General features: G+C 36.8%; 1 protein-coding gene across 3 annotated transcripts in view; it reads right to left on the reverse strand.

Annotated features, from left to right (window-relative positions):
* WDPCP (WD repeat containing planar cell polarity effector) overlaps window positions 1-25676 on the reverse strand; it is a 326531-nt gene that overhangs the window by 232134 nt on the left and 68721 nt on the right. For all 3 annotated transcript variants that reach the window (XR_008627320.1, XR_008627319.1, XM_055121824.1), the window contains exon 2: window positions 3802-3877. Coding sequence is in view for 1 of the 3 variants with exons in the window: in XM_055121824.1 (XP_054977799.1) it covers window positions 3802-3862 (61 nt within the window). In the remaining 2 variants the exon portion in view is untranslated. The remainder of the gene's footprint in view (window positions 1-3801; window positions 3878-25676) is intronic.

The following is a 25676-nucleotide window of genomic DNA, read 5'->3' on the forward strand; positions in this document are numbered from 1 at the left end:
ACCTCAAAAAAATACATCAGAGCTGGAATAAACTTTTCAGATGCAGCTTTTCAAAATAGCTCTTCATGTGTAGTTATTGAAAGTCAATTGATTTATCATTCTACAGGCTGAGACATACAGGTTTTTTGTTTTAGGTTTTGGGGATTTCTTTTGTGTGTGTGGGGTATTTGTTTGGGGTGGGTCACACACAGGGGTGTTCAGTGTTCACTTCTGGCTCTGTGCTGAGGGATCACTACCTGTAGTGCCAGAGATTGAATGTGGGTCAGCCACTATACTATATCTTCCAGCCCCAATGAGATATATAGATTTGTTTGTCTGGGCGCCACACCCAGCAGTAATCAGGGCTTATTCCTGGCTCTGCACTCAGATATCCCTGGATGGCTGGGGGGACACTATGGCTGTGGTGCTCACATAGTTTTTAAGCTCAGCGCTTGTTGGAGGTTGCACATGAGACTGTGGTGCAAGTATACCTGGTCATGATGCTCACAGAGTTTGCATGCCTGTGCTCCCCTTTGGTGCCTGCAAACACGCTCACCAAGGGTTGCACTCTTTAACTGAGGCACATGGTTATGACCGTAGTACTTGCAGGAAGTCATGATAGTATTCATAGACACATATGCTTGCCAAGGGTCAGACCTCCTGGCTATGGCATTCACATACCTTTAAAAATTTTTTTAATAAGTTTATTAAATAGACTGATTGGACAAGGAAAACAATCCATTAATCTGAAGATAGATTATAGGTTATCCAAACTGAACCACAAAAAAGAAAAAGGAGTGTAAAACACCCACATCCACATCTCTGCAAAAAAAAATAACATTCAAGAACTATGTATGGGACATGAAGTCAGAGAATAGTACAGCAAGTAAGATGCTTGCCTTGCTTGCAGCAGGCCCGATCTCCTGCACCACATACGGTTCCTTGCGTCTATCTGGAGTGAACCCTGGTCACAGTATGGAGCAAGCCCTGAGTACAGCTGGGCCACTCATTCTTTTTTTAACTGCCATCCTTGCCAGGGCCATTCCCACCCTTTGCACATGACTAGGATTTGCCAACTGATGGGTACCAGTGATCAGCTAGGGTCCTGGGGGGTTGCTAGAGTATTTCCTAAAATGTCAAGATAGACAGATATCTCTAGAGAAAAACTCCCTCATGCTTACCTACCCTCCATCCTCCCTCCCATTCTTCCTTCCACCTTCTCTTTCCATCCTTTCTTTTGGGAGGGTTGCCTCCCAAGTGGTGCTCACAGGGACAAGAAGCCATTCCCTACAATTTTCAGCCAACCAGATAAGCAGCTCGATATTAGGAAGCAGAGAATGCAAGTGGAGCTTGGGTCATACAGTGTCAGCATCCACCAGTGCGACCCTCGGCTTACAACCCTGGGCTTCCACCTGGCATTGCTCTGGGGGCTCTGGGGGGTTCATGGATTAACCTGGGGTCAGGCACATGGAAGGCATGCACCCTAAGCCCCATACCCTCCCCCTGACACTCAAGCTCGTATTTTTTAGAAAGTTGCTGCAACATTTTTCAGGAACAAGTGAAATTCTGAGGCCCTCTCCTGTCCACATGTAGTCTTTCACTTAATTTGTTTTCAGTTTGGCATCTCTCCTGATCTGCTGAAAGTGATGTCCAACTTACAGTGCATCCCTAAGAAAACATTTCTACAGTATGAGGTGTCTACAACATTTTATTCAGATAAGTCTCTCTTTTTTTTTTTTTTTTTTTTTTTTTTGCTTTTTGGGTCACACCTGGCGATGCACAGGGGTTACTCCTGGCTCTGCACTCAGGAATTACCCCTGGCCCTGCTCAGGGGACCATATGGGATGCTGGGATTTGAACCCGGGTCGGCCGCGTGCAAGGCAAACGCCCTACCCGCTGTGCTATCTCTCCAGCCCCAGATAAGTCTCTTTATAGTCACCTTCATTCCACATTACCATTTCTGCAAAATCTGGTTTCTAAAAATTTTATACCTTTCTAGAGTTCTAAAACACAAGTAGCTGTCATTAGCATACTCTGCACATATCTGATACCAAAGTAAGAAGCTTTATTAATACCTCCATCCATGTCTACTTCCAAAATTTTTTCCAATTGCAATTTTTAAATCAATATTTATTTGTTTATATTTGATTTCTTGGCCACACCCAGATGTTCAAGGTTTACTCCTGGCTCTGGGTTCAGAAATCATTCAAGGTGGGCTGGGGGGACCACATGGGATGCCAGAGATCAAACCTGGGTTGGTGACATGCAAGGCAACTGCCATAACAGAAATACTATTGCTCTGACCCTCTATTTTCCTTTTAGTTCTTATGAGGTTTGTACCACACCGGGTAGGCGTTTGCCTTGCACATAGCCGACCCAGATTCGATTCCTCACTCCCTCTCATAGAGCCCAGCAAGCTACGGAGAGTATCCCGCCCACCCGGCAGAGCCTGGCAAGTTACTTGTGGTGTATTACATATGCCAAAAACAGTAACAAGTCTCACAATGGAGACGTTACTGGTGCCCCCTCAAGCAAATTGATGAACAACGGGATGACAGTGACAGTACAGTGCTACCTTCTTTACTTTTGCTGATTTGCCCTCATTTTAGAGAATTTGGGAAGGAAGAAAGTATTTTAAATCTACCTTGCTTAATTGGAAGTCTTATCCTTATTGCTTTTTAAGCAAGTAAAAAATAATATTTATATGTAATTACATATTCAACACAATAAAATCATACTGGGGCTGGAGTGATAATACAGTGGGTAGGGCATTTGCCTTGTACACGGCTGACCCGGGTTCGATCCCCAGCATCCCATATGGTCCCCTTGAGCACCGCCAGGAGTAACTCCTGAGGGCAAAGCCAGGAGTAACCCCTGAGCATTATCAGGTGTGACTCAAACAAACAAACAAAAAAACCACAATGAAATCATACTTTGCGAGGCAAAATATGTTGTCCTAAAACAAGAGTTATTTTGGACCATCAATGAGTCAAAGTATTGTAAAAAAATGTTTCCTAAAGACATATGCTTTAAAAAATAAGAACTGTTAGGACACAGGTATTTATTACCCTCATCCTAAAAGTGATACGCAAAAAATGCGAGTATAAATTTATATCTTACTTTAATATCAATTAAAACTTAGTTTACTGTTAGCCTGCAAATAGCTTTAAATATATAATTATTATAAGCAACTATAGGAAAAAACTGAACCTACATATCCTGTTTTCAAAATGGGCCAGAAAAAAAAAAGTGTGCCTGAGGGGTGGTAGTACAGTGGATAGAGTACTTGTCTTGCATGCAGCCAATGCAGGTTTGATTCCCAGCACTGTATATAATCCCCCAAGCAGTTATCAGAAGTGATCCAACAAGGCTAGGAATTAGCCCTGAGCACCACTGGGTATGGCCCCAAAATTGAAATAAAAATCAATCAATCAATCAATCAATCAACAAACAAGCAATAGGGAACAGAAAGATAATATATTCCTGACACCACATATGGTCCCCTGAGCACCACCAGGAATAACCCCTGAGCACAAAGCCATAAGTGAGTCCTGAGCACCACTGGGTGGGTGTGGTCCAATCCTGCAAAACATCAAAACTCAAATATGAGGCCAATAAAACTAACTTTCAAATGAAAATTTTAACTCAAGCTGAACTACATTAATCAGAATAACTAAGACTTCTTTTCCAATAGATGTTTTTTTAAATACAAAGAAATAAAGCAAATCCCACTGGAGAAATACAGGATCCAACCATTACTAGTACTTATAATGGCCTAACTGATATTTGAAAAACATCAAAATTATTGTAGAGCTTATTTACCACTAATATGTAAGGTATTCTTCAAAGACCATAGGTGTAGTTGAGTCAAGCAGAAAGTCATCTGAAGAAATCTCTCCTGTTTTAAACAATTAAAAAGAGGTACAATTAATTATTGTCTATTGTTAATAAAGCTAACAACCACCGATCACTATTGATATTTGAGATGGAAATGCTGATGCACCCTAATTTAATGAGTAATAGATGATATAAAAAGGAATCAATATACTTTTGCCATTCAGATATAGTATTAATCACACTGAAGAATGTAATAAGAAGTGCACATATTTGAATTGTTAATGATAAGTATGATGTTTAATGCTGAATACATTTAGATTGATTTAGTATTTAACTGTTTCTGAAACATTTTAGAGAAACCGAAACATCTGTTAGTTACTAAGCTACATATACATTGTGTGATGTTTTTAATATTGAAACAAGCTACTTAAAGTAAAATTTTCAAGGTAGATAACATACAGAACAAACATATTTATTTACAAATAAACTGTGTATAAGATGGGAGAAAATATTTGCGCATAATACATCAGATAAAGGACTGACATCCAAAACATATAAAGAACCTCAAAAAGATCAGCAACAACAAAAAATAATAATGCCTCCATACCCCAGAATCAGGCTGTTTTAACCGCGGTAACTTGAAGGTGGTGGGTGAGTTAGTTTCCCTCCCCTCTCCAACCAAACCCCAGCAGCCAAAAACCTCCAGAACTCAATTGCTGCCATGCTCCTGGCAGCTCTCCATAGGCTCAGATGAGCATCATCCATGAGTGAATCTGCAGAAAAACCCAAGTATTCAGGACATGTGACTAAAATCTCCAAGCTCTCTCAGAGCGGGAATGGGCCTCCCTCCGGCTCCCATCTCCCTAGTTTACCAATATCTTGACAGTCACACCCACAAACTACCCCGGCAACGGCCTCATTCATGAGTGAATCTGCTGTATAATCGTATTCTGAATTTTAGAATTCCTGGACCTCTCATACTCTACACAATAGATGAACCACACAACACTTGAAGGGGTTAACAAACATGTTAGCAATCTCTTCAAGGGCTTAATGGTTCCAGGATGAAATACAACAATCTTCAAACACTTTCCTCTGAGGAAACTTCATTGGACAATTTTTAGCAGATTATTCATAACAAGCAATACAAAATTGTTTCAGCTCTGCTTTGAGAGACACGGCTTGGGATTCAGGATGGAAACATTCGAAATATGGTGGTGGAAAGGTGTAATGGTGGTGGCACTGGTGTTCAAATGTTAACGTAATGAATTACTATGAACAACTTTATAAAAATAAAAATTAAATTAAAAAAATAATCACTGTAAGTCACTGTCACTGTAATCCCATTGCTCATTGATTTGCTGAAGCAGGCACCAGGAACGTCTCTATTGTGAGACTTGTTACTGTTTTTGGCATAGCAAATACGCCACGGGGAGCTTGCCAGGCTCTGCGGTGGCGGTGAGATACTCTCGGTAGCTTGACGAGCTCTCTGAGAGGGACAGAGGAATCAACCCGGGTCAGCTGCGTGCAAGGTGAACACCCTACCAGCTGCGCTACCGCTCCAGCCCACACAAATAATGGCAAATAAATAATAATGGCAAATAAATAATAGTAAATTTAATCATGGAGAGCTTTGTAAGGGTCTATCTCACAGTGATTCAACAAAAAAGTTAAAAACAATAATAATAGTCCCATCAAAAAATGGGGAGGGTAAAGGAGAAGACAATTCTAAAGAGGACATATAGATGATTAGAGAACATAGGGAAAAGCATTCATCATCACTTATAAACAGAAAAGTATAAATTAAAATGACAATTTGATATTAACTCACACCAGTAGGAATGGTGCATTTATATGATACTAGAAACAGCCAGTGTTAATGAGGATGTGGTGAGAAAGGAACCCTCATTCATTCATAGTTGGTGGGAATGTTGTATCATTCAGTCTGTATGGAGAACAGTATGGTAATGATTTCTAAAGTTAAAAAAAAAAGAGCTCCCAATGGCCCAACTATTCCACTCCTTGGCATCTACCCTAAGAACATTAAAAATTTTTTAAAAAGGCAATTCAACAAGATATGTGCGTACTTATTCAGGATATGGAAACAACCCAAGTGTCCGATGACAGATGAGTGGAGAAAATAGTCGTCAGATATGAAACAGATTTTTATTAATGTTATAAATTAGTGCCTCCTTTACAAAAATGTCACTTAAAATTGCAATGTATTGATTAAATTGTCTTGAGAATAGGTGGACATAAAAATTTGAATTGATTCAAGTACAAAAAAAAAGTGGCATGTATATACACAATGAAATGCTCTGCAGCCATAAAAAAAATGAAATCTTTCAGTTATTACAACTTGTGTGGAACTGGGGGGTATCATATTAACTGAAATAAGCCAGAGGAAAAAGGACAAATATCAGATGATCCCACTCATATGTGGTTTACAAAGAACCAAAGAAGGAACCGAACATGATTCAATTATAACAAAGCCTAGGCCTTGGATTACAGAATGAAGAATACCCAGTATAGGGCGGGGAGTGACTGAATAGGTGGACGGTGGACCGGTAGTAACATAAGGACAAAATATGAAATCAACTAAAATGTCCATCAACAGATAATGAAATAAGAATAAAGTCATGTATATACTCAATATTAATATTACTCAGTCACTAGAAAAGATGAAATTGTGCTTCTAGGACAAAAATGAAAAGGTCTTGGGGTGAAAAAATTTTAAAAGAGATAACTACTAAATGACTACAAACACGTATTAAATGTAAATTACTAAGCAAACTGTCAAGAAACAACAAAGCCTGCTCATACACTCTGAAAATTATAGCGGCAACCAGAGGGAAAAAAGGGATATGAGGAAGGAGTAAAGGTGTTTTTTTTTGGAGAAGGATAATACTGAAATGGCTGTGGGGATCATGACAATTACACACATATGGAAGTATGAAACTATAGGGTTTTTTTATGTTCTTTGTTTTCAAATTTTTGTTTTGTTTTGCTTTGGGGCCATATTCAGCACTTCTCAAGGATTACTCGTGGCTTCTCCTGTGCTTGAGGGATGCTCCCAGCACTGCAAGGGGGGAACCATGTGATGTAGCACTGTAGCACTGCTATCCTGTTGTTCATCGATTTGCTTGAATGGGCACCAGAAACGTCTCCATTGTGAGACTTGTTGTTACTGTTTTTGGCATATCGAATATGCCACGGGGAGCTTGCCAGGCTCTGCTATGCAAGCAGGATACTCTCAGTAGCTTTCTGGGCTCTCCGAGAGGGACAGAGGCATCGAACCCGGGTCGGCTGAGTGCAAGGCAAACACCCTACCCACTGTGCTATCGCTCCAGTCTATACAGGGATCAGATTTGGGCCTCCCAAACGCAGAGCACTCGGCCTGTTAAGCTAAATACCTCTCCCTTCTAGAGGCATGAACAGAGTTCCCTGAGATTCCATAACACTGTAAACCAAAGTTAAATACATGGGAAAATTATTATTTTTTAGATATATAGAAATAGCACTGGGAGGCCACATAGCAAGAAGATGATGCAGAAAGTCTTTGAATATCCTGACTATAAGTACATTGTCTCCTAATTCTGACCTTGCAACTGTTAACTCTCTATTGAGTTAGGCCATAAAAAGGTGAATCATCAGGAGTTTGAGTAAAAGGGTGGCATGTCCAAGAATGGTGGAAAGTCAAGATGCATTGTGGAAACGGATAGAAAAAACTGTTGAAAAGAGCTGCAAGAAGATAGGCTATAATAATAGAAAATTTTTAATTGAATTAAATGTGTTTTGTTATTGTTGTTCATAAGTCACTTAAAAGATCACAGATGATCCTACAGGTCTTCAGTCGAAAGCTTGGCAAATGCGGGGTGGGTAGGGAGTGGATAGGACAGGGAACACTGTGACAAAACACTGACAGTGGAGGGAAGTAAGTGGTCACTTGAGAGGAGTGCTGATAGGTGAAGTGTTATGCATGAAGCCCTATCGGTAACACTGCCCAAAATAAAAACATAAAGAGGCAGGTGGCTCTCATAGAGGCAGGCTTGTGGGTAGGACACTGGTGGAGGGGTTGGTGTTAGAACATTGTACACAAAAACCCAATCATGAAAAACTCTATAATCCATGATGACTAAATTTAAAAATTTTAATACATTTTTAGAAAATGATTAGAGATAAGGGTTTGTACTTATAGCTCAACGGTATGTGTTATGCATGCAGAAGGCCCAGGTTTGCTCCTCAACACACAGCGCCCTGAGCACCACTCGAGTGGCCCTGCAGCAGAGCTGGGAGTAGCTCCTGAACACTGTCAGGTACGGCCCAAAAGAAAAACAAAAAGTTAGAGATGAAACAAAGACCACATACGCTACGCTCTCATCAGAAACTAGTTACCACTATAATCAAGAGGTTTGGGATAAAATAGGTTAGGGACTGTAGGACCATGAATGGCACAGAGTTCATTATCAGCAGGCAGTAGAGAAATGGGGTTATTAACCCAATCATAAATTTTTAATTCAACTGAGGATTATCTTTCAGCACTGTCACCTTGGAAATGACTCTAGTGTGGTTGCTATTACTAAAAGTATTTCCAAAGTTGTGTTGTCTGAAATTACTTTCATTAGTTTTATAAGGCTTATATCAGAAGGTTTCAAGTAATACTTTTTAAAAATTAATATATTTACTATTTCATACAATTTAAATGCACTCATATCATCTGAATAGGTGAGTCTTGAATGCTTAAATAATCAAGATAAAAATTAATAAATATTTTTCATTTATGAATAAGCTTGTTTGTGAACATTATCTCTAACCTCCTGGTTTCTTATTCTAACTTCTTAGCTTACTAGCAAACTTGAACAAATTACTTACCCTCTCTATTTCTAATTTATTCCCACTATAAAATTAGCATAATATATCTATCTCATGATTATTTTGAAAATACCTTTACTCAATTACCTTATGATTGCACTTATTATTGCTTTTGCTATTGCTTCTGATGCTCAGTATGCCTAGCAATTTATATAGAAACAACAAAAATATTAAATACCATCTCTTATTTAATATAGTATTTCCACAAGAAAAATAAATATTACACTTAATAAGGGTTTTATAAGGGAAAAACATACAGTATAAGGGTAAGTTTCCACATAAGATGAGATACTTGCATTAGAACATACATACAGATTTATATTTTGTTAAGAATAGTGGAAAATAAATGTGAAAAAATACAATTCTGAATTAATATTAGACATTCTGAGAAATGTGTTAGGCAATTTCATCATTGTACAAGTATCATAGGATGAACTTATCCAAGTTAATCTGTAACACAGAATGGCCCTCCTGAGCACTGCTGGGTCTACTGTGGGGTCCTCCAGCAATGTCAGGCCAGAGTACTGAACCTTGGACCCAAGCAGTGGGTCCTTGTGCAGTGTTCCAGACTGTACTGTGCAGTGTTCTGGACCTTGTGCAGTGTTCCAGACTGCACAATATTGCCAGAGTGGCCCTTAGACTCCTTGAGCACTGTTTGGGATCACCTCCCACAAAAGAAGACAGTACTTGATATTCTCTATTAGGATTTTAATTAATTCAAGACTAAAATATTTGCCAAAACTTTTATAACAGAAACAGAGGGTACAGTTTCTTTATAATACACATCAGCTATTATAGAAGCAGAAATGCTGTTGGCTTGAAAAGCAATAGGTGCACTGTTCGTACCTACTAAACTTGAATGTGCTAAGCTATTCAAAAATTAGTATTTGTGGAAAGTGAGAAAAATGGGGTCTCCAGATAGTTTCAAACGGAAAATGCAGTCTTTGACCCTTTGCATTTGGAAAGAGTGGGAAATTCTGAGAACAGAGTGCAGTCTACGATCTGATCTTATCTTCTAGGTCAGCACTCAAAGATTCCAATAAAATCTTTGGTTCCAATGGAAATGGGAAGACCAACAAAAATTTACAAATTATTTCTCAAAATGCTCTGATACACAAACAATACTGCTTTAATTACCCATTAAAAGGTATCAGGAAAAAGCAAAGGCAGACATTCTTACTATGAGCTACCTCCTCCTCTTGGCCCAGTATAAAGTAAGCAAAATGGATAGTCCTGCAGATTAATATACTCTATGAGAGTGGTACATTCAGAGAGAACAGGAGAGAAGAGCATTTAGCAAGAGTTCTCATAGCCGAAAAGTGAGTGGTTCATGCTACTTTGAAAAATCACAGCAATAAATTTGATAGAACAAGCCTAGCAAGCAGTGAGTACCAAAAGTGTGACGAATGCCCATTACTAAAATATTATACTCACTATGAACAAGTGACAACTCTATCAACTCCCAAAATTAAGTGTAATTAAAAAGGAGGCCTTGGGGCCCAAAGATATAGCTTAATCAACTGAGTACATGCTTTGTATGTGGGAGACCAGGGTTCTATCCCTAGCACTGCACGTTTCTTGACCACCACTGGGAGTGACCCAGAAGCGCAGAGCTGGGAATAATCCTGCCCCAGCACAACCAGACGTGCACCCAACCCCCACTAACCACTCCCCCCACCCATCCAAAGAAAGCAAAACAAACAAAAATAAGGGGGAAAGGAGGTTCTGTAAGGGTTAGATTCAATGAACAGCAAAAGAGATGTGGATGTGGGTCATTTATTCATTTCCCTGTAATTTCAAATAGCTATTAGCAAGACTCATTTAAAATGAAAAAAAAAACTGGGCTGAAAAGGCAGTTCAGCTGGCTGAGTGCATGTTTTACATAAGAGAAACAAAGGTTCAGTCCTTGGCACCTGGCGCTACATAGTTCCTTCAGACCCATCCAGGAGTGACCCCAAAACAGAGAACAAGTAGTCCCATAGCAGTTCTGGGTACAACCCCCAAATAAAAACTGAAAAAAAATGAAGTGAATGTTTATAAAATCCATAGTGATAATAATTAGATGGGCATTATGGTAGAGTCCAAATCCACATTCTTTTCAGTCCACAATATGTCTTCTCATCTATGCATTGAGGTTTTAAAAAAAAAAAAACATCCCAGACCATTAAACATTCTGCATTTTACTCAAGAAAACCATCAGTTTAAAAGAATGCTGGTAATTTCCTTGTTTAAAAAATCTGCCTGAGGAAGTAGTCAAGACTGAGCTTGTATTATTCAAATATTGTATTAGTGCACAGATAGCTGTTTTGAAGGGAGGAAGAAAAGGACTTCAGAAGAATGCTGGATTCTGCATTTTGGTAGAGGGTGAGAACAAGGATTAAAAAAATAGTGAAAATTGGGAGTGTCTAACATAGTAACTTGAAAAACGCTGCCTCTCAGTACACTACTCTGGGATAAAAACCCAAGGCAAATAACTTTATTAGGAAAAAACAAGTTTATAGGGGAAATGAATAAAAGAATAAGTAAGTAAAATACACAGAAAATTGTTACTAAATATTAACTAATGAAAAATCTCCAAATAAAAAGCCAGAAATTGGTAGAAATAAGCAAATACCTTGCTTATAATTTTTAATTTATTTTAAATATCTATACAACTTTGACAATCTTCTACTTAATTTTATAGCGTAGTTGCAAATAGCCTCAGAAGTCTATTCTGAATCTAAACTTCCATTCTTCACAAAAGAATAGCACTGTCACTGTCATTGTCATCCCATTGTTCATCAATTTACTCGAGCAGGCACCAGTAACATCTCCATTGTGAGACTTGTTGTTACTGTTTTTGGCATATCGAATACGCCATGGGTAGCTTGCCAGGCTCTGCCATGCGGGCGGGATACTCTAGGTAGCTTGCTGGGCTCTCAGAGAGGGACAGAGGAACACAAAAGAATAAAAAGCAAAATTTAAATTGAGTTTGACCAAAATTTTAATGACTTTTCTTTTTAAGGGCAAAATCTATATTCAGATGTTGAGGAAAGGATCTTAGAAAGTTTCCTTGCTCTCTGTTTACACCCTCAAAAGCATTCCCCCCAAAATATGTTACATTATATTAAATTTGGAATTAAGAATATGAATCACGGGGCTGGAGCGATAGCACAGCGGGTAGGGCGTTTGCCTTGCACGCGGCCGACCCGGGTTCGAATCCCAGCATCCCATATGGTCCCCTGAGCACGGCCAGGGGTGATTCCTGAGTGCAGAGCCAGGAGTAACCCCTGTGCATCGCCAGGTGTGACCCAAAAAGCAAAAAAAAAAAAACTAAAAAAAAAAGAATATGAATCACAAGATCACAAGATTAACTCAATTTTAAGAAATATGCAAAATGCAAAGAGTTGTACTAAGATGCTATGACTTGTCCTTTTGATAAACTTCTTTTGAAAATTAAAACCATGTTTTAGAGGTAAAAATTAACTGCCACTAAATAAATCTGCAAAATGTTTGTTTCTTTTGTGAAGGTAGTTAAGTATATAGTTCACTGGTTTCTGAAGTTAGCTATTTTGACTCCTTTGAGGACAAGAAGCTTCAGGGCAAATAAAACCCCAATGTAAAACATGATGGGGAAGAAAGAATTAACAAAAAGAAGACACAGCTGTAGCTTAAAAAAGATAAATGATACCATGGCGCCAACAAGGCATTTAAAATGAATGTGTATTAGCAAAAATACCTCAAAGAGCCTAAGGAAATCTTTCCTGGACATCAACTTTGAATATATGTACCATTTATTATCAACAGATTTTCTGAGGTGTAGCTATTCAACTTAAAATGTATAGTAAATACACAAATTTAAGATAAACTACAGATTATGAAATGTTCTAGTTGTCATGAGATAATTTTCAAGTAGCATAAAATATGGTATGCTTCCCCAATCTCTTTTCTAATGGTACGAACACAGAACAAATATATATTAATATCTGTTAATCTATACATAAACATATTTAATCAATGTCATGTTTCAGACATAAATTTGCATATTCAGCACAAAATCAAACAGTGATTGAGTGCATGTTAAAGGGCAGCCAAGTCTCAGAAGATACATCAAGCTTGGACTGAACCTAACATAACAAAGACTGGCGATTAGGAACACAAGGCCATTTGTACCTCAGAGTCCTGTGACATCTAAATATTAAATATTACAACACTTTGAGTCACCTTGCTGAATATATTTTATTATTATCATGAGTGATAGATACAAATATTTATGTAGCTGGATTCATTATTATTACTAACTATAATACAGTGTAACAGATAAGATAATTACAAAAACAATAAAATGTCTGCAGTATTAAGTACCATTTTTTAAAAAAAGGATGTGAGTGCTTAGACTACCAATTCAGCTTCTTCACGCTGAATTGGCTGAGTTGCAAGACAAAAGCCTTGCAATACTATTTTTTTTTTTGGTTATTGAAGTAACATGGTTTAAAATAATATTAATATTTGTTTTAGGAATGCAATGTCACTGTCCTCATCCTCCACTAAAGTGTCAGTATCCTTCCAACACTGTCCTTAAATATGCTCCTTCTCATGTGACCCTTCATCCTCTTCTTCTCATTGCCTCTTCTCATGTGCTCGGTAAACTCAGTTCTATGTAGACTCTTCAACTGGTATTGTTTTCATTGCTTATATTCAGTTATCTTGGGTTTATTTTTATTTAGGGATGGAAGTGGGGAAAGCAGGAGACCTCTCAAGTAGTGCTTAGGAAGCCCAGGGACCCATATGATTAATAAGGGGCTGACTAAAATGTGGCTCTGCTCAGGCTGTTGTGCAAGAACAACCAGGGCCACTCTGACAGTGCTCCAGTACTTCCAGGGCTAGTGACAACAGTGCTTAGAAGAACCTTGCAGTGCTGGGGATCTAAGCAGGTTCTCCTGCCTGCAAAGCATTAACCCCTGACCCCTATGCTATGTCCCTGGCCCTTTCTTTGTTTTATATATCCATGCCATGTCTGAGTGAAACCATTTAGTATTCGTCTTTCTCTTTTTGGCTTACTTTACTTAACATGACACTCTCTAGTGTCATCCAAGCTGTAAGAAGGGCACGATTTTATCTTTTATTCTATCTGAGTAAGAGTCCACATAAGCCAAAATTTCTTTATCCATTTGTTTACAGTTGGGCACCTGAGTTGTTCCATAATTTTGGCCGTTATAAGAAACACTGCAATGGACATAGTTTTGCATGTGACTTTTCAAGTTAAGTAATTTTGTATTCTTGTGATAAGACACCAAGAAAAGGAACCACTGAATCATAATGTAGTTCTACTTTAACTTTTTTGAGATGTTGCCATACTATTTTTCATAGAGGCTGAACCAGAATACATTCCCAGTAACAGTGAATGAGGGTTCCTTTTTCATCACATCCTCACCAGCACTAGTCATTTCTGGCCTTTTTATTCAGGTCATTCTCACTAGTGTGAAGTGCTCTCTCACTATCATTTTGATTTGTATTTCCCCAGTAATCAGTAATGATAACCATTTTTCTTATGTAGTTGTTAGCCATCTGCATGTCTTCTTTAGGGAAGTGTCTGGCTGTTCTTTTATATTTTAGCCTGGGGGTCACATCTGGTGGTGCTCAAAGCTTTTTGAGTGCTCCAGGGAACAAGTGCCAAGGAAGGAATCCTGAGCTCCTGAATGCAAAGTATACACTCCAGCCCTTTAAGATCTATCTACTCAACCTCCAGCTGTTTGTTTTTATATCACTGAGGTCTTCTGTTTTGCTTTGTTGTGGGTAGGAGTAGGGTCTCCTCAACAGTGCTCAGAAGGTCCATGGATCCCACCAAGTGTTTCTTGACCAATCAGCTGGACAGTTCAATGCAAGGGTCTGAGGATGTGATGCTGCTTGGATACTGTAGTATGAGGCAGACTCAGGCCATCCCAGTCTTGTTGGGGGCCTCCAGACCACATTTGGAGTGCTCAGAGGTCCGTATGATAGGTGGAATCAAAACTGAGTTTGGCCTATACTTCTATATGCCCTAAGTGCTGTACTATATAGTCCCTATGTTGTTGAGTTTTGTGAGTGATCTATAGATCTTGGATATGAGCCTTTTGTCAGATGCATGGTTTGAAAATATTTTCTCTCTTTCAGTAAGGTGTCTTTTATTTTAGCTATAGTTTCATTGGGCAGAAGATCTTTGATGTACTTGCATTTATTTATTTTTGTTTTACTTTCTTTGACAATGGAATCTAATTAAAAACACCTCCAAAGTCAGTATCATGGAGAATTCAGCCTACATTTTCCTTGATGTATTTTATGGCTTCAGGTCTAACATAGTGGTGTTTAATCCTTTTGAACCAAATATCATTTATAGTTTAAGGGAGTGGTCCAGTTTCCTGGTTCCCAGGAACCCTTTTTTCAGACCTGCCTCTTCTTGATTTATTCTACTTTCTAGAGCAGACCTTAAATTGAACACTACATAGAAACATGCTATAATAGAAGAGGAGTAAGTTTTGCTAATATCAACTTACTGATTTTTAGCTATAGGAGAAGCTGTGGCATAATGGTTGATACAGGTAGAAATGTCTAAGCTGTAGTTGAAATTTTAAAAAGGGGTCCTGAATATATAAAAATTATTTGAGGACTTTCTAAATAGAAAGGAAGTGCATATGCTGCCTGAGCCTATGTTGCTTGTGCCCACGTGGCCGAGCACATGTGGTGCCCGAGCACATGTGTCGCCCAAATCTCCCCTCTTGAGATGTGTACTTTCATGCTTTCGTATCTAATGCTGGGATGTGTGTAGGGGCTCTCCCTGCCCATGGAGAAACCGTGTTCTCTCTTGAGCGCGTTACTCTCTCTTTCACCCTCTCTCCCTCCACGCCTTAAAACCCTTCAAATAAAATCTGTTTTACATCAAAATAAATAAATAAATAAATAAAAAGAAAACTTAAAGAAATAAAATCCCAGAAAAAAAATAAATTCAGGGCTAGATATTTAAGTCATTCTCTAACAGTATGACAATTAAAAATATTAAGACAACATAGCCTGAGGAAAGCCAGGGAAGGAAAAATAGTGTGTATTTTTAAGTAGCCATTTAGTTATCAAACTTGTTTCTATATTTCAATGTAGAGATGACCTCAATATGCTTTAACAAGAAATAATGTTTTATCAAGGACATAGAGATGAAATATTTTTAAAAAGGTGTGGTTCTATTGCTGTGAATTCTGGGCTCTGAGCCAAAAATATGCCTTAATTCTAATCCTGCTGTGACAAACTTACACCAAATCATTTAACCTCTATGCCTCAATTTCCCCAATTGCAAGAACAGGATAATGATATTGACCTACATTTGTTAAGAGTGTTGTAAGGATTAATTAATGTTGTATAATGCTTTGAAGATGAAAAGCCCTGAGCTTTAATAGTGGGTATTACATAACTAATTGCCTATAATACTGAAATTTTTATCCTTTAATTTTATTCAAACAAGTTATCAAATAATATTCTCATTCCTTTAGTGACATTTACCTCTAAATCATCATTAGATTATCATTTTAAACATAAATATATATTTTCTATATTATATCAAAAGTGTTATCTCAAAACATGTGAAATTTTAGATCAATTCAGAAGTTTACATCTTTCAACCTGGATGTTAAACATCAGGGGTGTGTGTGTGTGTGTGTGTGTGTGTGTGTGTAGAGAAGAGAGAGAGAGAGAGAGAGAGAGAGAGAGAGAGAGAGAGAGAGACAGAGAGAGAGAATTAGCAAGTATTTCATAAAGTCTTAAAGGTAATATTTTATCAAATTTTATTTATTTATCTAACTTTTTATTAGTGAATCACCGTGAGGTACAGATACAGACTATATGAAATTCTGTATTCTTGCATTTCAGTCATATAATGGTCAAGTACCCATCCCTCTACCAGTGCCCATTTTCCACCACCGATGATCCCATCCCCACCACCCCATCCCACCTCTGTGGCAGGACATTCCCTTTTGCTCTCTCTCTCTCCTTTTGGGTGTTGTGGAATAGAGGTACTGAGTCAAATTTTAGATTTAATAAATAACACTAGGCAATTAAATTGTCCAGAATTACCTAATAGATATTTCTTTAGGGGCCTAAAAATTATGGTAATAATGCACACTACTTTTTATTTGGGTTTTTTTTTTTTTTTGCTTTGTGGGTCACACCCGGCAGTGCACAGGGGTCACTCCTGGCTCTGCACTCAGGAACCACCCCTGGCGGTGCTCAGGGGACCATGTGGGATGCTGGGAATCGAACCCGGGTTGGCCACATGCAAGGCAAACACCCTACCGCTGTGCTATCACTCCAGCCCCCACACTACTTTTTAAATATAAACAATACAAAGAATTCGATGTTCCATAGGTATTCTCCCAACTGACTTTCCCACTCTAACAAGAGCACAGTATTGCACATGACCTTGCAGGTGCTATATTTGCAGGATATGTCTACACCAAACAGACTTGCTCAGTATTTGTGTAGACAAGATTTTGCTCTATATTCAACTTACTTTTTCTCCAATCTATACCATAACAAAGTTATACTATTAGTATATACAGATCACCTTATTTCTTTTGAATAGCTTCAAGATGCTATATATTACAGTGATCATAATTTACTTAACCGTTCTCTTAAGAAAATTCTTTGGGGAAAAGGGGCTTACAAACAATAGTACCATAACATTTACATATGCACACCTAACAATAGGTACGCCAAAATGGCTTCCAAGATGTCTAGAACAATTTACCTTTCATCAACAATATAACTGCCTTATTAACTATCCCCTAAATAACATGAAATATTATCAAAGTTTTACATTTTGAAAATCTCGCAAGTGAAAAATGGATTGTTTTAAACTTCATTTTTCTATTTATTAAAGAAATAAAACATCTTTTCATATATTTGTTAACAATTTTGTTTCCTTCAAATTACCTGTTCTTATCTAATGCTCTCCTTAATATTGAGTTCCTTATACCTTTCTCTGTATGTAAATAATATTAATCATTTGATTTATATATAAGATATATTTAGCCCTGAAAGTTTCATCAACTTTTTATATAAAGAAAATAAAAGAATGTAAAGGTTTCTAAAAAATTTTTTGATAGAACTTAAGAGAAATTTCTCTGCACTCAATTCAGCTAGTGCTGTGTAAAGTTTCATAGCCAAAGGATGCTTCTTTTATGAGGCCTGAATATTGGTCACCTGATGCTATTTCTAGATGAAGCAGAAGACATCTGATTCCTAAATACCAAGAGAATCTAGTAGAAATACTTTGCCTAGAAATCAGAATCTCTTCATATTCCCCCCAAAAAATCTTCACAAATCCCCTACTATACTTAAATTTGGAAAATATTTCTCTAGGGTAATGTTCAACTTTTTAATTCACTTAGTTAAATAGACCTAGTCAATTTAACATTTTCCATACTATAAGCAGTTTTGACATTTAGATATTTTATCAATGGTGTTTCTTCAGTGTGGCATGCTTCCTCTTCTTTTTACTCATTACAAGCAACAAATTAAATTTCACTAATATTTAAAGATCAGTGTTGACCTTTGCATAGTCATTTTCTAGGTTCCTATTAATACAAACATCTTGTTTGCTGATTCTCACTTTAAATATTTTGCTACACATAATTTCTCATTATTCCAGAAATTTGTTTCTAGCTGTTCCATTTTTTTCCTTATGACCTTGCAAATTAATTACAATGATTTATATCAGGCTTTTTCTTTGGGAAGGAGGGAGGCGAGGTTAGACTGGATGCATAGTAAAAAATAAAATAATCTTTGCTCACCACCACTAATACACGTACCCACCCTTCTGGTATACAAATATAGGAACTACATGCTTCTTTTGATGATTTATAACAAACATAATAAAAAAAGGAAAATAGAAATGCTGCACTGTGATAATGATAACTAATTCTAGATTATAATTCCATGAACATCATTTTATGATAGACTTGAATATAAATGAAACTTTTCAAAAGAAAATAAACTGAATTTCAGGAATAATTCCTATAAAACTGAATTAAAGTCAAGAGAACACTGAAATGTTCTTATCTAAACCAATGCTTAACTACCAAAATAATTTGTCAATTTAGAGTTACTGTTTTAAAAAACATACAGATCAAAGGCAGTTTTAAAGAGCAAGAATTGGGGGGGAAGAAGATAGAGATCCTTTCTCTTCAAATAGAAAAGACAGTGAAAAATTTTGAAGTGGCCTGCAGCTATACCAACCTTGTCAGATTTCACTTGTCAACACTTTGATGACAGATTGCCACCCCCTCCTCTAAATAACAAACCTAGTAACTGTTGAAAGAAATGGCCTCTTATAAAAAGCAGAATATCTCATGCAACTTGATAGCTGTATACTTTAAATTTTTTAAGAGATCTGTAAAACTTTTTCCATGGTATTTTTCAAAACTTAAAAACAAACAAACAAAAAATTCTCCTTATGTGAAAAAAAGAGAAAAAAATGTTTTCATGTATCTACTAAATGCACTTCATATTATTCATTCTTTAATCTTTACAGTAAATCTTTGAAATACCTACCAAATTGCAGTTGTATTTTTGTAAATATATATTGCATAAATGCATAAAGTATTCTGCAAAAAATAGTTTGCTAAAGGAGTTCATTAGCGTCCTTCCTCTTCACCCCACAAATCAACTCTGAGGCACTCTAATTTACATCTCTTAATTTACAGATACAGGAACTGAGATTTAGGTAAGTAAATTTAGCAAATTTCTTAGAGGAATAGTAGGAGAATTCTCATTCACAATTTACTTCCTACTCTTTGCAATGCTCTTTCTATTCTACCTACCTGACTCTGCTTCAGCCTCTGTCTGAACAGTGTGCTAAACAGAATCTTTTAGTTAAGCTTCTGTTTAAGCACCTGAAACAGGTGTCAGTTTAGACTTATATAATTAATTCATGGTGACAGATACAGATGAAAGCTATTTCCTGGTCAAATTTATTTTGCTTAGAAAGCTCTAATAGAAAGTTGTCCTTTTAAATTACTTTATCAGAACAGATTTATTTTTATTTGAACTACAGATTTGTTAGTGGATCTTAAGTTCTCAAAGTCCTATGACATACTTAATGAAATTTAAATAATATCTAAATAAACATTCTTATTTTTTTAAGAATTCTATTGTGAATGTTCTTATATTGTGACTAGATCTTCCTTCATATTATTTTCTGATTGCTTATTTTCACTTTTACAAATGGTTTGTCATACTATTATAATTTATGCAATGCTTGGGTATTTTGTTTAAGTCATGAAAGGACAAAAGTAGATAACTTAGTAAAGAACATTTTGTTCTTGTTTAAATAAAGTCTGTGAACAATCACCAACTTCCTCTTCGAAGGGATCAATTTCAACTTAATAAATTTAATAAACATCATCAGAACTTAAAGTGCTAATAATTTTCCAATACAGTAGGGAATTGTTACTTAATACTTTTAATTGCTAAAACAAGGAAGATTCTAGGTTATGATGTTTTGCCCTAAAGCCCAAAGAAATTATGATTTCATTTTAAAAAAAAGTGTTTTTTTTTACCATTTATACTCTATAAGTCAGATAACATTTGAAAATATGTGGCAAATAATACTATTCAATAATATCATTTTTCTTCTTTTCTTGTATTATAATGTTGGGCCACACCCAGCATTTGGGTTTGTTTTATTTTTTTTTTGCAGGGGATGGGTGGGGTGGGTGGAACACCAGGTTATGCTCAGGGCTTATTCATGGTTCTGTGCTCAGGGATCACTCCCAGTAGGGCTCGGTGGAGACAAGGATCAAACTGGATGATCCAGGTCAATGCCGGAGATCAAACCCGGGTCAGCCACGTGTAAGGTAAGCACCCTGCTCACTGTACTCACTTTTACCCCTACACCCAGCTGTTCTCAGTGGCAACTCCTGGATCAGTGCTCAGGAGTCATTCCCAGTAGTGCTCAGGGGACCATGTTGTGCTAAGGATTAAAGTTGGGCCTCCTGTATACAAAGGATGCACTCAGCCCATTAAACTATTTTTCCAGTCCCCATTTACATCACGTTTTTACTCCTGGATATTTAGTAACCATGAACAGTCTGATTTTGGCAACACCTAAGAAAATAGTATTCTAATTACCTTAACACCGAGGTGTTTTCTAATTATTTTTAATTTAATTTAGCCTATATTTTCAAAGCAGCTACTAGATGCCAATATGTGTGTGAAGCACTGTGCTAGGCATTCAGGACTTCAAGGGGGGAAAAAATTAATCACTTGCATCCCAGAGAGGTCATTTTTTTTTTAGTTTGGAGTTAGTGACCATGACAAATGAAACAAAACTATTGTGAGGGAAGAAAGGATAGATAAAAAAATTACTAAACCTTACATAGATTGTGTAAATAAAAAATAAAAAACAAAATACAAGTGCATTTTTAGAACAATAAAAAACAGAAAATACGTGTGCATTTTTAGAATCTCAGATCTCTTCAAAGAAAATAAATATGTAGAAAATGGTTTAGTCACATAAAGCTACCATATTTTTTTAAATTCTAAGATCATACTAATTCACATTCAACAATTTTGAAACTTCATGAACTTTTCTTTGGTGTAGTACCAGGAATCAAACCTAGGGCCTTAACATATAAGTCACATGCTCTCCCATATCCGAGACCCCAAGTTTATGTATCTTATACCAATGTTGTACATTTGATGTAATGGTACTTTTTGTGAGAATTTGGTATTAAGTCAGTAGCACTGATTGATTTAATCACACATAAATTGGAATAAAGAAAAAAGTGGTTTACACAGACATCTGGTAGTTTCTGGCAATGCAACCAGTTTCAAATGATTGAATTTGAAGAAACACAGAATCCTGCAAAAAGGACTATCCTTCTCAAGATGGGGGATTTTGCATTTTACTCTCATTCAACCAAAACCACAATTATTACATATTAATAAAAAAAGAAACTTACACAGCAAAAAAGAATTAGCAACAATATAACAATAAAATGTCAAAATTTTAGAGAAGAAAGAAAGGAGTCAGAAGTAACCAAAAAACATTCAAGAAAACAAAGTATATATGGAAGATCAAAATACATGTTCATTAGAATCCTACACAGGCTCAGAAACTGGAGACTCAAAGTACTTCCAAAGGCATTTCTCTTGTGTGTCAGTTTAAAAAATACTTGGAATTCTATGTAAATAATATGTAAGACTGGTTTTCTTAAAGTTTTTTTTAATTGAATCACTATGAATTACACAGCTACAATGTTATTCATGATTTGAGTTTCAGGCATACAATATTTCAACACCAATTCCATCACCAGTGTCCACTTCCCTCCACAAATGTCCCCAGTTTCCCTCCCACCCCACAGCCTGCCTCTATAGCAGGTACTATTTTTTTTTCCTCCCCTGCCCCCTTCCTTTTTGGCATTGTATTTTTTACAATAATGTTACTGAGAAGGTATCACGCATATCACTTTACCTCCTTTCAGCACCCAGTCTTCGGCCAAAGTGACCATTTCCCTCTTTCATTCCCTGATTTAGCCCCTCCCCAGTGGCAAGCTTCCTACTAAGGACCAATTCTCTAGCTCTTCATTTCTACTGTCTCTTGGCATTATTATTTCCTTAAAATGTTTTATTATATCATACATATGAGTGAGGTCATTCTGTGTCTGGCCTTTTCCCTCTGATTCATTTCACTCAGCATGAAACTCACCAGACTGCTCTGTATAGCAGCAACTTGCATGACTTCATCTTTTGATATAGTTAAGTAGTATTCCATTCTGTATTTGTACCAAAGTTTCTTTATATAGTCATCTATTCTTGGCACTTGGATTGTTTACATATTTTGGCTATTGTGAATAGTGCTGCAACAGATATCTTTTCTGCATTGTATATCTGGGTCCTCGGAGTATATTCCAAGAAGCGGGAGAGCTGGGTCATATGGAAGCTCAATTCTTAGTTTATTGAGGAATGCCTATATTATCTTCCTAAAAGCCTATACCAGTTGACAACCCCACCAGCAGTGATTGACGGTCCCTTTCTCCTCTGCATCCATGCCAACACTGACAACTGTTCTTTTTTGATAAATGCCAATCTCTGCTATGAGATTTATGTCTCATTTCGATTTGCAGTTCCCTGATGATACAGAGCATTTGGGGTTTTTTGTATGTTTTGGGGGCCATAGCTGATGATGCTCAGAATTTACTTCTGGCTCTGACTCAGGAATCTCTCCTAATAGCGCTCGGGGGCCCATATGGGATGCTGAGGATTGAACCTAAGTTGGCCACATGCAAGGCAAATGTACATCGCTCCAGCCCTGAAACCCTTTAGTCTTGAGAACCATTTTTTGTTTGGGAGATGTAGAGCATTTTTAAAAAAATGTCTTTTGGCAACTTGTATTCTTTTTGGAAAAAGTTTCTGTTCATCAATTCTCCCCATTTTTTAATGGGGTTGATTTTTTTTTCCTTGTAAAGGGCTACCAGTGCTTTATATACCTTGGAAATTATCCCTTTATTGGGTGAGTGGTGGGCAAATAATTTCTCCCACTCTGTGGGTTGCAATGTATTCTAGTCATTATTTCCTTTGAGGAGCAGAAGCTTCTAAATTTAAATGCAGTCCCATTTGTTTATGTCTGCTTCTACTTACTTGGTCAGTGGCCAGGTTGCCTCTAGATTCAATATCATATAGAGTTCTCCCTTTTCCTTCTACCACATAGATTCAGGTCTAACATCAAGGTCTTTAATCCATTTTCATTTGACTTTTGTGCATGGCATTAGAAAGAGGTCTTGAGTGATTTTTTTGCATGTGGATGTCCTTAGAGTACACTGAATCAGTACAATGCTTTGGGGGAGTATTGCGATTTTGATGTTAATCCCTCCCATCCCATGAGTAAGGGATGTGTTTTTATTTCCTTGTGTCTGCTCTTAAGTAGTATTTTGTGGGTTTTTTTTTATAGGTCTTTCACCTCTTTAATTAAGCTGGTTCCTAGGTACTTGATTTTCGGAGGAACAATTGTGAATGGAATTTTTTTAAAATATCTCATTCGTATTTCATTATTTACATACAGTAAATCCATGAACCCCCCACTGTATATTAAATTTGTGGCTCCCAGTCTACTATACAAATCTATTGTTTCTGGGAGCTGTTTTTGTAGTCTTCAGGGTTTTCGAAACATAGTATCATGTCATCTACAAACAGTGAAAGCTTGACTTCCTTTCCTGTCTGCATGCCCTATTTCTTGCCTATTTGCTAAGGCAAGTACTTCCAGTTATACATATACATATATATATATATATATATAATTTACACTGTGTAAGTGAGAGTATTTAATATTGTTTAGTGGCATTTAAAAGGTAATTATTTGTTTGTTTCATTTTTAAGTTTTTTTTAATTGAATCTTTGTGAGATACAGTTACAAAGCTTCCCATTATTGGGTTTCAGTTATACAATGTTTCAGCACCCATCCTTCCACCAGTGTACATTTCCCCATGGCCCTCCTGCCACCATATCCACCATTTCCTTGTGCCACCCCCTCTTCTCCCCCCACTTTTCTCCTCTCCTCTCTCTCTCTTCATCTCTCTCTCTCCCCTCCTCCACTCTTTTGGGCATTATGATTTGCAATACAGATACTGAGAGGCCATCATGTTTGGTCCTTTACCCACTTTCAGCAAAACATCATTAAAGATCGGGGTAGCCTTTATTATTTGAGATATACATAGTCTGTGGATTTTCAGAATAACTTCTTTGTTTTCATTAATGAAATCATCCTAAATTTCAAAATTACCAAGTTATTCACGATTTAGTTTCAGTCATACAATGTTCTAGCACCAATCCCTTCACAACTGTGAACCATAACTTAGAGCTTTATATAAATATTAAATATCCAAAGGCAGCTATGAAGCTCAATAGTAAGACCTAGAGTAAAAATATGGGCTTTAGGCTTAGTCAGTGAGACCACAAATGTGGATGGTGAAAGGAGGTATTAGCCAGAGGAGTCTCCAGATGAAGGGTTTATATTTTAAGATGGAGGTAACACTAATTTTCAATTTTGCAATCACTCCTATTTTTCAACCCCTTTTTCCATTTCCACTTTCTTAGAGGAATTAGACAGGGCCAGGACTGCAAAAAGCACAACATAAATAATTGATTTTGGTGCCAACTTGGGCTGCAGCTGTGTGTCTGTAAACAGTACATCTCAGGATTTGTCACAGATGGTGCCAACCAATGAGAAGATAACTAGGTATTCAAAGCAGGGTTTGCTATTTTTTTAGTAATTAGTGTATATTTTATGTCATTCACTTTCCAAAGAATAAAAATTAGATTATATGCATATATTAACTAAAAATATTTTATCTATAGCTTTATAGGATTTGGCATAAACACTACTAACTACACATAGTTTTTTCATAAAAATTTCAATTTATACTCATGCCTAATTTATGAAATAGATATGTGGACACAATTTTTAAAATTATGCACTAAGGCACACTCAAAACCAATAAGAGGCTTAATGCTGTTTTAGAAGAGTGGTCAATAACTGAAAACTACACTTGTGTTGGGTGCTATTAATCTCCTATATCTAAATCACAGGTTATGTGAATAAGAGAATGCAATTTCCTTTAGAAATTTTATTTACTTGTTTTGAAACCTCAGCAGGGTTGGAAAATCTACAAGGTTTTAGTGTTAGCTTCATGTTTGATCAACAAGAAAAAAAGTCTTTTTTTAATTAAAAAAGTAAAATATACTTCATGTTTTATATGCATTTTCTCACTGACTTCTCAATAAACATGTAAGTTAGTAATTTCAAATTTTATAAGGTAGAAAAGTGATATAACCAGCTATATTTTAACACATATTTGTCTAATCTGCAAATCCATCATTTGTTACTATATTCTTCTTTCAGCCTAGGGTAGCTACCCAAAATAATTTTGGGGGGTAAATTTTTATTGTTCCAACACATAATCTGACTACTATTCCCAGCTATCAGGCAT

This window comes from Sorex araneus, chromosome X (genome assembly GCF_027595985.1).
Source record: "Sorex araneus isolate mSorAra2 chromosome X, mSorAra2.pri, whole genome shotgun sequence".
Lineage (NCBI taxonomy): Eukaryota > Metazoa > Chordata > Mammalia > Eulipotyphla > Soricidae > Sorex > Sorex araneus.